Source organism: Equus quagga, chromosome 2 (genome assembly GCF_021613505.1).
Source record: "Equus quagga isolate Etosha38 chromosome 2, UCLA_HA_Equagga_1.0, whole genome shotgun sequence".
NCBI lineage: Eukaryota > Metazoa > Chordata > Mammalia > Perissodactyla > Equidae > Equus > Equus quagga.
This window is the reverse complement of record NC_060268.1, coordinates 137,057,140-137,074,309: the sequence shown is the minus strand read 5'-3', so window position 1 is coordinate 137,074,309 and position 17,170 is coordinate 137,057,140. Positions and strand designations below refer to the sequence as shown.

General features: G+C 37.8%; 1 protein-coding gene across 1 annotated transcript; it reads left to right on the top strand.

The window, feature by feature from the left end:
* The first annotated feature begins 312 nt into the window (after positions 1-312).
* TFAM (transcription factor A, mitochondrial) lies at positions 313-16,903 on the top strand. The gene is made up of 7 exons (XM_046654573.1): positions 313-550; positions 1,120-1,238; positions 2,506-2,576; positions 2,992-3,141; positions 6,567-6,662; positions 12,405-12,461; positions 13,230-16,903. The coding sequence occupies exons 1-7, from the start codon at positions 450-452 to the stop codon at positions 13,374-13,376; spliced, it is 741 nt and encodes a 246-aa protein (XP_046510529.1). The 5' UTR covers positions 313-449; the 3' UTR covers positions 13,377-16,903.
* The last annotated feature ends 267 nt before the right edge of the window (positions 16,904-17,170 follow it).

Sequence of the window (17,170 nt, the reverse complement as noted above, 5' to 3'; positions counted from 1 at the left end):
TTCCGGCCGTCACAGGCGGACGCCAGCCAGTGCCCAGTCGGGGTGAGGCCGCCGCCGCGTCTCCACCAGCCTCCCGGCTCAAGAGAGGAACCAACAGCGGAGGGTGGCGGCCGGGGGCAGACGCGGCTCAGCAGCGCCCCCGGCAGGGCCAGGACCTTCCGCAGCCGAGCTGGGTCGCGGATTCCCTTCCCCGCCCCGGAGCTCCTCCTCCTTCTCCGCAGTCCCGCCCACCGGGGAGGCCACTACGACGCCTGCGCCAATTCTGCCTTGCCCCGCCCCCTATCTACCAGCCGGGTATTATCCGATTTCCCATAGTGCCTCGCGAGTGGCGGGCATGATAGCAAAATCAGGAGGGTCGCACGCGGGTTCAAGTTGTCTGGGTTGGGGTTGCTCTGTTGTGCAAGGGGGCTCTACGAGGTGGCCCGGTCACCGCCTTGTCGGCGCGTGCAATGGCGCTTCTCCGGGGCGTGTGGGGCGTGCTGAGCGGCCTGAGCAAGTCCGGAGCGGACCTGTGCGCGAGCTGTGGAAGTCGGCTGCGCTCTCCCTTCAGGTAGGACCGCTCGCCTGCGCTTCACCGGGCGGCGGGGCTCAGGACGCGCTGGGGTCGGGCTGTGGACGCTTTCCCCCACTTTCTGTCCCTTCTAGGAGGTCAGGGCCACCTTGGCCTTCTGACTCAGACCTCGACCTTGCTGAGGGGATGATGGCTTTGAGTCCAGGCCTTCCTGCCGGAGTACCCCCCCCCTTGCTTCCGGCCATCCTCCTCCTTCCCCCTTCCTCCCAGCTGTCCAGCCTTGGAGCACACGTTCAGTGTCCTCTGCGAAGTCGCGCCAAAAGTCTCCCGCCATCATCTAGGTGTTGAGGAGGCGGGGCCCGGGAGCTGGACTGTAGGTGCTTTCCGCCCCTCTGCCCTTCCTAGGAGGTGAGGGTTTTGAGACTCAGTTTTGAGGCTCTTCCCTCTGCTTAGCACAGGATTTTAAATGTCACTAGCTTTCTTGTCGGAGGTGCCGGATGCTAGATAGTATCTTGATGACATGTTATTTGAGAGTCTGTATTCATATACATATAAATATTGGCACTTAAATATTTGACGTTGGTTACTTTCTTCTTATTTCTATGTAGTTTTGCGTATATGCCGAGGTGGTTTTCGTCCGCCTTGGGTAGTTATCCAAAGAAGCCTATGACTTCATACGTTCGATTTTCTAAAGAACAGCTACCCATATTTAAAGCTCAGAACCCAGGTAAGGAGTTTTGGGGCTTGTACTCTATTCTGATGTAACAAAGAGGCCACTAAGCAGTTAACTTGATTTGCACTACAAAAGCATCCAGTGACTGCAGAAACCTAACCATTCGGTTTGATAGGCTGTGAAATAGGAGGTATGACGTATTTTTTACCAAATAGAAATGCTTTAAATATAATTGGGAAATGATGAAAGGTATTTTAGAAATAGCAGCATGTAGAGTGAAAAGCCCCCGGGGAAGAGGATGGAAAACTTGAATTTTGGTCTAGTTGCCATTGCCTTAGAGGACCACTGAAGAGTCCTTTAATCTCTTGCTTAGCTCCTTCTGCCTCAGGGAATTGTTAATGAAGTTGCAAAGAAATAACTTCTCTGGAAGTGTTCTGTAAACTGTAAAGCCCTATGCAAATTACTGTTAATTTCGAGAGCTTTTTCACTGAAAATTGGTTCTTGTCTTGGGTTCCTGAAGAAAGTTTTCCAGGTAGGATGTTTGTTGCCTCCCTAGAAAGGCTGTGGGGCCTTCATTTGTGGTTATAGTGTAAAGATAATAACTAAATTAACAATAGCTAACCTTTGCTTATGATTTCTAAAGGCCTTTCACATGCAGTAATCACAGGGCACTTGTGGAAATCAAATGAGCTATAATAAAAATTCTCACATTATAAAGAGTTGGTGTAAGAGGCATGCTTAAGTACTCACATCTTCTAAAACGTAGGAGTTGAAACTAACAAGTGATTTGTTAAATCATTTACACCCTCTCATTCCAGTTAAGATGAAGGAAAAAATGGGGAATAGTGAATTGATTTTAGAATAGTTTGTTTGCAAATGGTATTTCTGTAATTGAAATATAAAGTGGTGTTATATGAATCCAGATTATATTTTGTTGTTAGGTTTTATGAACTAATAATTCCTGAAAGACTTGAAAAAAATGTTTTGATTGTAATATGAAGTAAAAGACTTGAATAAATTGATTACCCTACTTCTTAAGCTAGTAATCAGTTTCTGAGGACCATTTTGATCGTATGTGATATATTCCTTAATTATTAGATAACAGACTTTAACAATGTTGGATAAAGTATTAAATAGTATTATATTTAAATTGGTTGGTTAAAGAAAAGCTGAACCTTTGTATTAAGTTGTGTGTGGTAGAGAAGTGTCTAATAAAACTTAACTTTTAGAGCTAATGGATAATGCTTTCCTGGAAGTTTTTAGAAATTAATCCTTAGACATAAAATTGTGACATCTTTTTTCATTTTATTCTAATTTATAGATGCGAAAAACTCAGAACTAATTAAAAAAATCGCCCAGGTATGGAGGGAACTTCCTGATTCAGAGAAAAAAGTAAGCATATAGATTTTCAACAATGCTGACCAGTTATTCTGTGGTTAAGAGCAATTGTCATGGCCTTTAAGGGACCAGATGACCCAGAGGTTTTTTTAAACATCCATTATGTACAAAGGAGCTTCATACCTTCTGATCCACATAAATGATGAGAATATGGATGTGTAGGGGTGGTGATGAGGGATTGGCAGCAATTTGAAATTGAAAGCTAATTGCTAGACTCTCACCTTGGTTAGCATGTATATGAAAAATACATGTTTTAATCCATATAAGTGTGATCTCAGAGCACATTTCCACTTGGTGGTTTAGTCTGTCTTTATCCGAAGTCATGCACTTATTTTTCCCTGGCAGATGTGCTGTGTATAATTTGCCAGCAACAGTTTATTGACTTTTTATTTGGGTTTTTTATTTATAGATATATGAAGATGCTTACAGGGCAGACTGGCAGGCATACAAAGAAGAGATAAACAGACTTCAAGAACAGCTAACTCCAAGTCAGATGGTATCTTTGGAAAAAGAAATCACACAAAAACGTTTAAAAAAGAAAGCATTAATAAAAAAGAGAGTGAGTATCATTGAAATATTCTTTTCCTTTGGCAAAGAACTGAAATTTATGTAACTATGAGTATTGGTAGTTTTCTCTTATTTTTATTGTGTCTATGTGGTAGAATGTCATCAGGTGCACTCCAGTTAGGAAAAAATGGGGTAGCTCTCTTCTGCCACTAGGACCTCTTGCTGTCGAGTCTATCTTGGAAACCCTTGTTGCTACTTTCAGATGTATCCGAATTTAAGGTATGTAGTTAGGACTGGCATGAAGGCTGTGGGAACAGAATTATGAGACAGCCAAATCAAGAATAGCAAGAACTTTTGCTTCTGGATCTTGTCTAGGATAACCTACTGATTTGAATGGTTATATAGGTAATGGTGAGTTTCATTCTGAATATTGCTGAATAGACTGAATTCATTAACACATCAAGGAAAAGTGCCTATTGTATCTTATCAAATAAGAAGTCCCTTTAGGGGGAAATCCTACTTTTCCTCATTAAAAACTCCACATGGTTCAGATTTTATAGTTCCCAGCTTAAGGAATTAATCCCGTAAATTCCATTGTTGGAAAGTGAGACTATTTTTTGTAGAACCAGTATTAGGTGTGAGATGGTCAGCTTACTGGTCCAGTACATACACTATAGAAAATGGTCATCAGAGTTAAAGCTATTTCTCTGAAAAAGCAGATTCCAGCCTTTAATGTGAGTTGCCAAGATATCTTTCCCTGCCCCTGATGTCTTAAGCCCTCCTAGCCCTAGGGTTGAGGACTCACCTAGTTTCAAGACAATGTTGGTAATCTAAGGCTGCTGATCCAATTAGTAAAAGCAAGCCAGAAAAGATACTAAGAGTGAGAAATACAGTCTCTGCACGGGGTAGTATTTGGGGTAGTATTTGGCGAGGTGAGTACTAAAGCTTGCTCTCCCTTCCTCCTCAGTGCACCCAGCCAGTGCTAAGAGTGGAGGACCAGAAATGGGAATTGGCAGATATAAGGGGTTTCCGTTTTCAAACACTTCTGTTCTTTCCTCTCTCCTCCTGGTGTTCCCATTATGTGTTCATTAAACTTATGGTAGTTGTCCCATAGTCCTTGGATATTCTTTTTTTTTCAAGTCTTTGTTCTCTTTGCTTTTGAGTTTTCAAGGATTCTATTAATATGTCCTCTAGCTCAGAGATTCTTTCCTCAGCCTTATCTAGTCTACCTATAAGCCCATCAAAGGCATTCTTGATTTTTGTTATAGGGTTTTTGATCTCTCACATTTCTTTTTGGTTCTTTCTTAGGATGTCCATCTCTGCTTACATTGCCCATCTGTTCGGGCATGGTGACTAGAGCCCTTAGCATGTTAATCATATTTGTTTTAAATTCCTCATCTGATAATCCCACATTCCTGCCATGTCTGGTTCTGATGCTTGCTTTGTCTTCAAATTATGTTTTTTGTGTTTAAGTGTGCCTTGGAATTTTTCCTTAATAGCTAGAGATAATGTACTAGGTAAAAGGAACTGCTGTAAATAGCACTTAGTAGTGTGGTGGTGAGGTGTGGGAGCAAGGGAAGCATTCTATAGTCCTATGATTAGGTCCTGGACTTTTAGGGAGCCTGTGCTTTGGTGTGTGAACTTCGCAAGTGTTTCTCAGTTTTTTCTTTCCCCCTTAGGTGAGACAGGATGTCTAGAGTGGGTGGAGTTGGGTATTTCCCTTCACTCAGGTCAGTTAGGCTCTGATAATACTGTAGCAGATTAGGCTCTGGTTAACAGTTCCCCCTGAGGGCAGGCTTCTTAAGAATAATAGAGTGCTCAGACATTTCAAAATGGTTCCTTTTCCTCTCCCGCTTTGGGAAGCAGGAGATTTTTCTCAACATTTACTGTGGCAATCTGGTTGAGCTCCTGGAGGTAAATCTCACAATATTGTGAGCGCCCTAGTATGAGTGGGTCCCTTGGGATTTTTTAAACTCCCAGAGTTGTCCACATGGAGCCTCCAGCAATTCCTTACTTACAGTTTGGATTTTCCTACCCTGGCACCGGTTCCTGCACTGCTTTCCACTCCTGAGTCGCTGCTCCCGTAAGCCCCGGCTCCATATGTTCACCTGTGTGTCTCTCCAATTTTGGGGGAACAGTTTGCCCTGTGTCCTCTTCTCTCTTACGAATCTAAGAAGAGTTGTTGATTTTTCAGTCTCTTCAGCTTTATACTCTTGTTAGGATGGAGTGGTGACTCCCAAGCTTCTTATCTGTAGAACCGGAAACCTGAAGCCTGAGAGTTTTTTCCCTGACTTCCATTCTCACTCCCTGTCGGAATTTTTCTTCCCATTAAAGATTCCCGGTACCAACTAGTTAGAGATCAGGTGAGAAATGTGGGAATCAAGAAGTTGAAAATGAAGTACCTAAGAGAGAAATCCCTAGCAGTAGTTCTAGAAGCAGAAGGGGACGGGGCCGGCCCTGTGGCTGAGTGGTTAAGTTCACAGGCTCTGCTTCAGCAGCCTAGGGTTTCACCAGTTCGAATCCTGGCACCACTCATCAAGCCACGCTGAGGGGGCATCCCACATGCCACAACTAGAAGGGCCTACAACTAAAAATACAAACTATGTACCGGGGAGGCTCTGGGGAGAAAAAGGAAAAATGAATCTTAAAAAAAAAAAAAGAGAAAAGAAAAAGAAGGGAAAATAGTGAAGTTGTAGAGTGTCTGGAGTCTACAGTAGTTTAATGACTGAAAGGTTCAAAAGAAGGAAGTGGTCTCTAGATGTAAATCAGAGGAGCCCTCCTTTTACTTATGAATAAAAGTTGAGTTTGTTACTGACTATAATCAAATTGCCATTAAAAGCCACATAATTTTATAAATTATAGGTGCTAGTCTCTATCCAAATTCAGAAACTAAATAGGTTAGGATAATTCAATATCCCTCATTCTCTGAATCTAAATTTATATAGCAAGGGATACTGGGTATTCTTTTCCGTCTTTTCTTCCCCTCCTTTTGATACCTAGTAACACATGTATTGAGGTTTAAAGGTTGAGAGACATGCAGAGAAGGAAGTGAAATGATGGATGATTAAACAGATACTCCAGTGGTCATGAGTTGTGGTAGAGGCATGTAGTGATTTGGCTAAAGAGATGGTAGTGTCCTGTAAGGATGAAACTGAGATTGTTTTGTCTTTTTAAAAAAGATTTTGTACATTTGTGCTCAGTTTTTTAGTTTGTGGAGAACACAAAAATAATATTTAAAGGAAATAACTCATAAAATCTATTATAATTTTCAAAAGTTAGTGTTATCAAAAAATTCTGACCCCAAGAGGGAATAATCACATGCTAAATATAAGAATCGTAACTTTCACTTTAAGGAACATTCTGTAATGCATAGTGAATAAAGTGAATAAGTGAATGTAGTGAATAAAGTTTCTCTAGGTAAAATTAAGTCTCATAAAGGTTAAAACTGTATCTAACTCTTCTATTTTTATTACTCAGGAGTTAACAATGCTTGGAAAACCAAAAAGACCTCGCTCAGCTTATAACATTTTTATATCTGAATGCTTCCAGGAAGCTAAGGATGGTCCATCACAGGTAAAACAGAGTTGCATTTGTTTTTTAAGTTTTTGTTTATTTTAATTTTTAAAATATTTAGACGGGAAATTTTAGGGGTGCTGTATGTCACATGGTGAGGAAAAGTATTAAGTTACTATAAACAAGTGCTATATATAAATAAGCCCCTCTTTTTGTATCTCTTTTATAAAAGAATCTTGTTTCTTACCACACAATTAATTTGAGTATGTAGTTGCCAATGTATATACTGTGAACTTTTTTTTTTTATTGAGTTATTGATAGGTTACAATCTTGTGAAGTTTCAATTGTACATTAATGTTTTGTCAGTCATGTTGTAGGTTGTCAACTTTTTTTAATTTTAAAAAACGTATACAATTTTCAAGTTTATAGAGGTGTTAAAGTTCTGGAGACTTTTCTTATCCAGCACTTCTTAACTGTTTTGCAATCACTGGGAAAGAATGAGACTAGAGCTATAATATTTTGTGCTAGGATTTGAGTATAACCTACTGCTTCATGTTATATCCTTTAATAAAATTTTGGTTACAGCCATGGGAATGGATTATATATGTGAATGTCATCATACAAATTTGTCAAAAGAAAAAAAAGCTTGTCATTCCTAATGTGACTTAGTCTTTCCTTTGTTTATTTCTTAGAAGCTCCAAATTGGCAATTGTATTTTTCCTTCTATAATAGGACATGGTAAGAAAAGTGTATGTTCAGATCTCTAGTTCTTGTCAATCTGAGATGAAGGTTTTTGCCTCTCAGCCTCTTTGGGTTATTTGGATCTGTAGTTCATTTGACAAATCCTGTTTAACGTAGGATTAAATGGTGTGTGTATGCAACATAGTCTTCCCTGGCTTTCACTGCTTTACTCCCTTTGGTGTTTAAATTCAGCTTCCGTGGCCCTACATTACTGAAATGCAAGCCTATTTAATTTTTTAGTTGGAATTTGCTCAGTCACTAACTAACCTTGGATTTGGTTTTCTTATCAGTAAAAGAAGATTATTAGAAAGAAAATCCTCCTAAGTTAGTGGTTCTCAATTCTGACTGCACCTTGGAATCACCTGGGAAACTTAATGGCTGGGTGCTGTCCCTAGAAATTAAAATTAGCTTGACTATATCATTTTCATTCGTTTAAAAAATAATGGTTATACATCCTCATAGTTTAAAGAATCAAAATAAGGCTTGTTATGAAAGATACCAGTTTTCACTGCCCTGTCACATTCCTTACTCCAGAGGCAAATACATTCTACTGTATTAGCTGATTCTTGTGGTATTTATCAACCTCCATATCTCTAAATAGCATACTTATATTGTTACTTCTTAATTTTTTTTTCAATTTTAAGCATTACCTATGTTTTAGGCATTAGTTCTCACTATTTAAGATGAACATTTAACTCTTTCTCATCCCACCGTTCACATTTCCATCCCCCTACCTCCCAATATAGTAGTCATAATTTTGGTTAAATCAGAATTATTTATGTTGTTATGATTATGTAAACCCTGTTCATAGCTGAGCTGTGCCAGTTGCTATGTTTGTTTTTTTCTTTCTTGGAAAACTAGCAACTTTCCCTGAAGTTGATTGCCTTATTTTTTTTGTTTGCTTAGTTTTTTATGTCGTGTCAGTTCATCCCAAAACTCTTCAGTATTCACCAGTTTTCAGTACATTTAGGTGCATTAGGTATTCTCTTAGTTTCAGTCTGGAGCCTCTGATTTGTTCCAGTTTGGTTGTTGCCTTCTGTACCTGGTGCACAGCTGACATCCTGGGATCCTCCTTCATCATCATCCTTGTGGTGCTTTTGCTTCTTCTGTTGTTGTCTTTCTTGGTTTACTGATTCCGTTATAGCATCTCCGCCAGTAAGGGTATGCAAGAGATTAGTTTTTTTGAGTTTTTGCATGTCTAAAAATGTCTCTATCCTTACATTTGTTTGGTAGTGTGACTGAGTATAGAATTGTAGGGTAGAAATCATGTTCTTCCAAAATTTTAAAAATATTGGGGCCAGCCCGGTGGCATAATGGTTAAGTTCAGCGCACTCCCCCTTTAGCGGCACAGGTTTGCTTCCTGGGCGTGGACCTACACCACTTGTTGGTGGCCATGCCATGGTGGTGACCCACATACTAAATAAAGGAAGGTTGGCACAGATGTTAGCTCAGGGCAAATCTTCTCAACAACAACAACAACGAAATATTGCTTCTTTCTCTTGTAGCTTCTTGTATGGCGTTTTGAGAAGTATAAAGCCTTTTTGATTGTTGGTCCTTTGAATGTGGTTTGGTTTCTTTTTTCTCACCTTCCCTCTCTTTTTTCTTTGTCCTGACTCTCTAGAACTCTTATTATTTGTTTAAGCATCTTCTGAACTGGTCCTCTAATTTTCTTGTCTTTTCTGTATTGTTTTCTCTTAGCCTATTTGCTTTTCTTTCAGGATACTGCATACATTTTCGCTTAATCTCCCGGTTTTCAGAATGGTACCATTGCCCCCAACTGTACCTCATCTCCACAGACTAACTCTGTTTTACCCTTTTGCTATGATAAATGTCCTTGAATCTACCCATGGTGGGGATTTAAAAACTCTTTTTAAACAGACTTTCAATCAGTCTTCCTGTTTTTAGCCTGACATTCACCTCTATCTTATACCTATCTGATGCTGCCAGTTCTTGACCTGCTTGGGGATTCTGCAGTGTAAATCCGTTTGCTTTTCTTGGCTTTCCCCAGTGCCAGCTTGGGAATTAGCTTTCTTGGGTTAGGTCAGTCAGTTACCATTTCTCTGCTTTTTAGCTTCCACAATTTTGTGTTGATGGTGCCTTCTCCTGTTGTCTTTGTCCATGTGGATTTATGCCTTAAAAAATTCTGTTTAATGTTTGTTTTTTTAAATAACAGAAATTATTGCTAACAGTTCTGGAGGTTGGGAAGTCCAAGATCAAGGCCCCCATCATGGTAGCCTATGGTGAGGGCCTTCCTGGTTCATAGCTGGCACCTCCTTACTGTGTCCTCACATGGTAGAAGGCCTCGTTGAATACAGTTTTAGGAAGGAGCGAAAGTAAACATCTTTCTGTCCCTTTAATTTTTTTTAATGAATTATTTTATTTAGGTCAAAGATGAGATTATTTATGCATGCAACTTCATAAATTATTGTTGAACTCAGTGAATATGAAACTTTATGGATTAAATATAAGCAAAAAGATCAGTTATGAAAGAATTCAGAGCATTAAAGCAATTTCTTCCAAAGCTAAGAGTCAGTTCAGTTATTTAGTGAGTAACTGTCCCTGAATATATTAGATGTGTTTATAAAGGTTAGTTTAAAATGTTCAAAACATAATGGTTATGTGGTCTCAGATACTATCTGGTATCTCTGTTTTTCTTGATAGGAAAATAAAATTTAATCAGAGTTCTGATCAGAACAATGAAGTTCATTATTCTCACTCTGCTTCTTAAAATCAATGATGATCTCCTCTTAGCTTTAAACAAATACTTTTCAGAACGTGTCCCTCTCTCCCTCAGACTCCCTGTTTACCCTCCATCTCCACCTCTGTCCCTCATTCTCCGCCCACTCATTTTTCCCTCCAGTCTCTGCTGTCTGGGAGCAGCAGCACAGGTTGTATGAGGTGTGCTGACTCCTCTCTGCCCCTCCTCCATCTGTGAGATCCTTCCATCCCTTTAATTTTATTGATGAAGAACCACGCTTAAGGGAGGTAGTATGACTTTTTCAAAGTCACGTTATTAAATTCAGCTAAGAAGAATTAAGGACTGGTCTTTTATTCGTCCTATGACTATATCCAAACACTTTGGCACAAGTTTTAGAAGAAAATATTAAGCTACAGGAAAGAAATAAAAACTCTTAGTCTTTGAAGTTAGTCTGTGACAGAATGTAGGTTATATTTGAATATTAATATTTCTGAATCAAAAAAGATAAATATCTGCACAGCAAAGGAAACTCAGTAAAATGAAAAGGCAGCCTACCAAATGGGAGAAAATATTTGCAAATCATATATCTGATAAAGAGTTAATACTCAAAATATACAAAGAACTCATGCAATTCAATAGACAAAAACAATATGAATAAAAAACGGGAAGGATCTGAATAGACGTTTTTCCAAAGAAGACCTACAGATGGCTCACAGGTACATGAAAAGGTGCTCAACATCACTAATTATCAGGGAAATGCAAATCACAACCACAATGAGATACCACCTTATACTTGTTAGAATGGCTAATGGCTGTTATCTAAAAGACAAGAAATAAGTGTTGGCAAAGATGCGGAGAAAAGGGAACTTTTTGTGCACTATTGATGGGAATGTAAATTGCTGTGGCCCATTGTGGAAAATAGCATGGAGGTTCCTCAAAAAATTAAAAATAGAACTCCCGTATAATCCAGCAATTCTACTTCTGGATTTATCCAAAGAAAACAAAAACACTAAGTTGAAAAGATATCTGCACTCCCATGTTCATTGCAGCATTATTTACAATAGTCAAGACGTGAAAGCAATCTAAGTGTCCATCGATGGATGAATGGATAAAAAAAATGTGGTATCTATATACATTGGAATATTCAGCCATAAAAAGAAGGAAATCAAGGGGCCAGCTTGGCGGCCTAGTGGTTAAGTTCATGTGCTCTGCTCTGGTGGCCCAGGGTTCATGGGAATGGATCCTGGGCACGGAACTACATACCACTCATCAAGCCATGTTGAGGCAGCATCCCCTGTACAAAATAGAGGAAAATTGGCACAGATGTTAGGTCAGGAACACTCTTTCTCACAAAAAAAAAAGGAAGGAAATTTTGCCATTTGTGACAACATACATGGAGCTTGAGAGCATTATGCGAAGTGAAAGAAGTCAAACAGAAAGATACTGGATGATCAAAACAAACTCACAGATACAGAGAATAGATTGGTGGTTGCCAGAGGTGGGGAGTGGGCAAAATGGTTGAAGGTGGTCAGTAAGTCCTGGGGATGTAATGTACAACATGGTTTCTATAGTTACAAATGTTGTATTGCATATTTGAAAGCTGCTAAAAGAATAGATCTTAAAAGTTCTCATCAGAAGAAAAAATTGGGGGCTGGCACGGTGGCACAGTGGTTAAGTTCACACGTTCCACTTCGGCGGCCCAGGGTTCGCCGGTTTGGATCCCGGGTGCGGACATGGCACTACTTGGCAAGCCATGCTGTGGTAGGCGTCCTACATATAAACTAGAGGAAGATGGATACAGATGTTAGCTCAGGGCTAGTCTTGCTCAAAAAAAAAAAAAGGGAAAATGTTCTGTAACTATGTGTGGTGATGGATTTTAATGACTTGTGGTGATCATTTCACAATATATACAAATATTGAATCATATTATACACTTGAAATTAATATAATGTTATATATCAGTTATATCTCAATAATAAAAGATAAATATCTTCATTCCATTTATTTTTGTACATTTTAACAGTTTAATAGTTTTTATTTAGAAAGAAAAGATGTTAAGAATTGATGAGGCTTTGCCTGTGATTCTTGTTGGAATGAATAATAAAAAGATCTTGGGGCTGGCCCAGTGGCGTAATGGTTAAGTTCATGTGCTCTGCTTTGGCCACCTGGGGTCTGCTGGTTTGGATACCGGGCACAGACCCATGTGCTGCTCATCAAGCCATGCTGTGGCAACTCTCACATACAAAATAGAGGAAGATTGGCACAGATGTTAGCTCAGGGCCACTCTACCTCACGAAAAAAAAGATCTTTGTTTAGTCACTGAAGTCCCTATATCTGGTATTTAAACATATGTTGTTTTACAGGTAAAACTGAAGACTGTAAATGAAAACTGGAAAAATCTCTCTAGTTCTCAAAAGCAAGTAAGTAGAATGGTTTTAGTCTCAAGTATCTAGTTAGAATATCTGTGAGAGAATATATTAGGGCAAGGCTTGATTCATGTGAAAACAAGCTTGTATTACTTATAACACAGTTAAAGTATTTTTAAATTATTTTCGTATTCTTAGAAGAACCAATTTGGCTTTTTTCTTTTGGTAGTTTTGGACTGCAAATAAAATTGGTATTCAAAAACGATGTTGGGGCTGTCCTGGTGGTGTAGTGGTTAAATTCGCATGCTCTGCTTCAGTGGCCCGGGGTTTGCAGATTCAGATCCCAGGTTCGGACCTAGCATCACTCGTCAAGCCATGGTGTGGCAGCATCCTGCATAAAATAGAGAAAGATTGGCACAGATGTTAGCTCAGTGACAACTTCCTCAAGCAAAAAGAGGAAGACTGACAGTGGGTGTTAGCTCAGGGCCTATCTTCCTCACAAAACCAAAACAAAACAACAAAAAAAATGATGGCACTCATAACTTAGAGTGTCCACTGTATCCAATGACAGTCATACTCTGCATCTACTGCTTTCCACATCCCAAGCCCTGAAATTCTAACAGCTTCACTAGTACCTACAAAATCTTTATCTCTTACACCTCTATCACCTAACTTTTATCTCATAAAAACATTCCTTCTCCAATACCCCTTTATACTTGTAGAATAGTAAGGTAATTTCTAGAGTATATATAGAAGTAGTCCAGAAATTAATTGCAAAGACTCTTCTAAAGAAATCATTTTAACAATTATACTTTTTCTCAGGTATATATTCAACTTGCTAATGATGACAAAATTCGTTATTATAATGAAATGAAATCTTGGGAAGAACAAATGATTGAAGTTGGACGAAATGATCTTATACGTCGCAAAGTGAAGCACCAAGCAAAAGATGGCACTGAGGAGTGTTAAAATAGAAGATTGAGTTATGTTCACAGTGGATAGACATGAGAAACCAATTAGGTCTCAATACGTGAAGGTGTTGTAAAGTTAGAAAGGATAAAGTTGGTAAACATTTTATATTTTAATTTCTTTTTCTTTAGCCCATGGACTTCTGCCAGTTCAATACATTTTGTATTAGTATCTTGCTTTGGGAAACCCAGACAGGTGAAAGTTCATGTGAAATTTATATTGTGTTTAGGAACTACTGAGCATCAAAATAGTACATGAAATGTAGCTGTGAATTATTTTACCTTTGATAAAGGCACACCAGACTGTTAAGTTTTTTTATACTTGATGACTATGGAAAGAGTGTTCTTGTTTCCTTATATTATGGAGGCAGGAGTTTCCTATTCAAAAGTACCCGAATTGTAGAAGCTGTAGTGTTCTACGATATAACTGTGCATTTTTTAAAGAGCGCTCAGAACTCATCTAGGTAAATTCCAATTCCTAGGTATAACTCATATGTTCACAGTGGATGGTTGTGCATGCAAAGGATTGCCGGTTTCAGTTGCAACTTTTTATAAAAGCGATGGAGAGGTTTATAAACCTATTTCTCATTGTTTTTTTTCCTAAAGTGAAAACTAAGAAATTATGTACCGAATCTATGCATATTGTTTTATATTGCATAGAATAGAAATTTAAAATGTTGCCTAATTATATGTTGTAAGGTGAAACATTCATTTTACAACTTTTCTTTTTTCACGTAAGGATTTGTATTCTGAATTATTTTCTCTCTCTCCTGTGAGTATATTTGTCCAGAAAGTAGAGAACTTGTCTCTTTTAAAATGAGAGATCTAAAAAGCAAAAGTCTCCAAAGCCTCTGGACTTGGAATCTGTAATTTTTAAACATTTTGCATAATAGATAAAAGCCTGTGTAAGGGACCGCCAACTCTGGCCCATGGGCCAAATCCAGCCACTACCTGCTTTTCATGGCCTGTGAGCTAAGAATTGTGTCTATGATTTTAAAGGGTTAAAAAAAAAAAGGATATTTTAAGACACATGAAAATGAATATGAAATTCTGTGTGCATAAATAAAGTTTTATTGGAACACAGCCATACTCATTCTTTTACTTATTGTTTATGGCTGCTTTTGTGCTACAATGGCACAGTTGAGTTATTGCTGCAGAGAGTGTAGCCTGCAAAGCTGAAAATGTTTGCTATCTGACCCTTTGCAGAAAAAGTTCACCAACCATGGTCTACAGTACAGTGTAGCATAACTAGTGTTCCAACATACTCATGTGTTGGGATAGTTTTTTAACTGTTTTAGAGTTTGTTATTTTAGAATCTTTGTCACCCTTGTCTTAAGAGGAAAGAGGTCAAATCACTAAAGAAGCTAAACAAACTTGCTACACAGTGTTAGCAAGGAAAAACAATCTTTAGTTTCAAATTACGTGGCAGTGTAATAAAAAAGATTCATATAGTGTGGAATGAGATCTCTTAAATTATTCGCTATGGCTGGGTAAAATGAACCTTAAGAGTTTTCCACTTAGCGCATTTCACAAAAACCTTACCATCTTTTAGCATTTGATTATCCTCTTAGGAGAGTCAAGCAAAGGTTTTCAAAACCCACACTACATTTTTGAGCAAAATAATTTCTCTTTCATCATCAGTTCCTGGGAATAGGATAGTTCAAAATTTATATGTACTTTGTATTATGCAAAATATTTAGAAATTGTAGATTCCAGATCTCCAGAAAAACTGAAAGTTTTTCTTGTCTGTGGTTAGAAAATAAGTAAAAAGTCACAAAAAAAATAACTTGTTATATTCTGAACTTGGCTAAGGTAGGGACTGAAGAGAAAAATATAACTTAAGAGGAAGAATAAGATTTAAATATATAAAGTTGGGTGTTTTCAAACAACTTTCTCCTGTGGTTATGAATACAGGACAAAGTCTGCCGATAGTAAAATAAATATATGGATCTGAGGCTGGACTATTTTGAGGAAGAGGGTTTGGGGAAGACGTGTGCTAGAGTCTATCACAGTCTTGGGTTTCCAGGTGAGAAATAAGTGGTAATTCCCTGTGGCATCTAGAATGGTACTGATTATGTACCATCCTTGAGAGAATGGAGAATGTCATCACTCAAATCATTTACTGTGTACTGTGCTTCAGAGGAGCCCAGGGAGCACATGGGAGTCAGTGTTTATAATGAATATTATAGAATAGAATGAGTAAGGTAGAGAAATGAGTTATGTAAATAAATAACCTGCAGGACAAATGTAGTATAAAACCCATCTTTGCAATTACCGTCTTCTGAGTTCTTTTAGCATTTCACTACCTAGTTTATACTGTGCACCTTCAAGTCATATCTTCCCAAGTATTTTGGAAAGTTGAGTGTCTAGTAAGTTCTCAAGTATTTACAACTTAATATAGGGGAAACAAGTGAAACAGAAAAGAGCTGGAGCAAAACCATTTTATGGTAATATCAAATTTTATTTGGTTTTCTTTGTTTCTAAAAGAATGTCATTGTTAATACTTTAAATATTAGGATAATCTGGTTCCATGCCTTTCTTAATAAACCTCAGTCCATCTTGAAGACTGGTATGCTGGATAACAAATGCCATCCAGTTTAGCAATATTTAACACAGATTTTCTTTTATAAAGAATAAGAACTTGTATCATTAACCAGTGGCAACTCATATAAAGCCTTACTTTTTAGACTTATTTTAAGTTGACCCAATGAAGTAATTGCTGTAGGAGCTAAAGAAGAGTGCTAGAAGGAAAGATGCTGAAGGAATGAAACAAAATAGTATTTATGCTGTTCTGATCAGTTAGTCATGAAAAGACTTTTATACTTTTGTTGATCGGAATACCAGTATTAGATTTTTTGAAATAATTTGATGACAGGACAGAGGGTTGTGTGATTATTTTACTTTCTAATGTTTACCTAAAGGAAATTGCGTGCAAATTTCAGCCTACTGTAATCATGTAATTTTGCTATGACTTTTGGCTCTTTTTTTGGAAATGCCATTTTTTTTACAAGGCATTTTTTTTTACAGTTGCTCTGAATGTGTATATTTGAATTTCTCAATTAAAATGATATTGCTGTAAGTGGGTTTAAAGTAACTAGAAAATTTTATTTTTTCTTGACATTTACTGTACCTAAAATTAATCACCACCAGGTTGTGCTAAAGCAGCAAGAAGTTTTTATGTGGTTATGATCGTATCCATTATTTTTCTTAATTTTGTCAATATTTATTGTAAGAATTTTTTCTCCTTTCTTTCCTCTCCTCACAGCCACTCTTCCTTCTTCTCTTCATAGCACCATACTCTTACAGACAAATTTGAAAATGTTGTAAGCAAAGACCTATGTTATGTTTCTTGAAATTTTAAAGCAGTAATAGTCTTTTAAATTGAACCTGTGGAAAGCATAAGAAAATGAACATATTTATTACTTTGAATTTGTAAAACTTTCCAAACAGAAAGTAAAACTATACAAAGCTAGTATCATCAGTCTCTCACATTGTTCACAAATAAAGTACTTTTGGTAATTCATTAAATCATTGATTATATTTCATAGACAACTGTTTTCTAGTACATTTCCGGGCTAAGGGGCTAAATACTTAAAATTGATCCTAAACAAGAATTTTAAGTAAGCTAAACATTTTTAAATCACCCTAACTTTTAAATCACCCTTACATAATGGTTTCTGATTACATATGTGACTTGCAAGAAAATATTTGAATTTATTCTTTTTTGCCTGTATTAATTTAAAGCTTATCCAGTTTCATTCCTCCTTCCCAACAAATCATGTATAAGATAGGGGA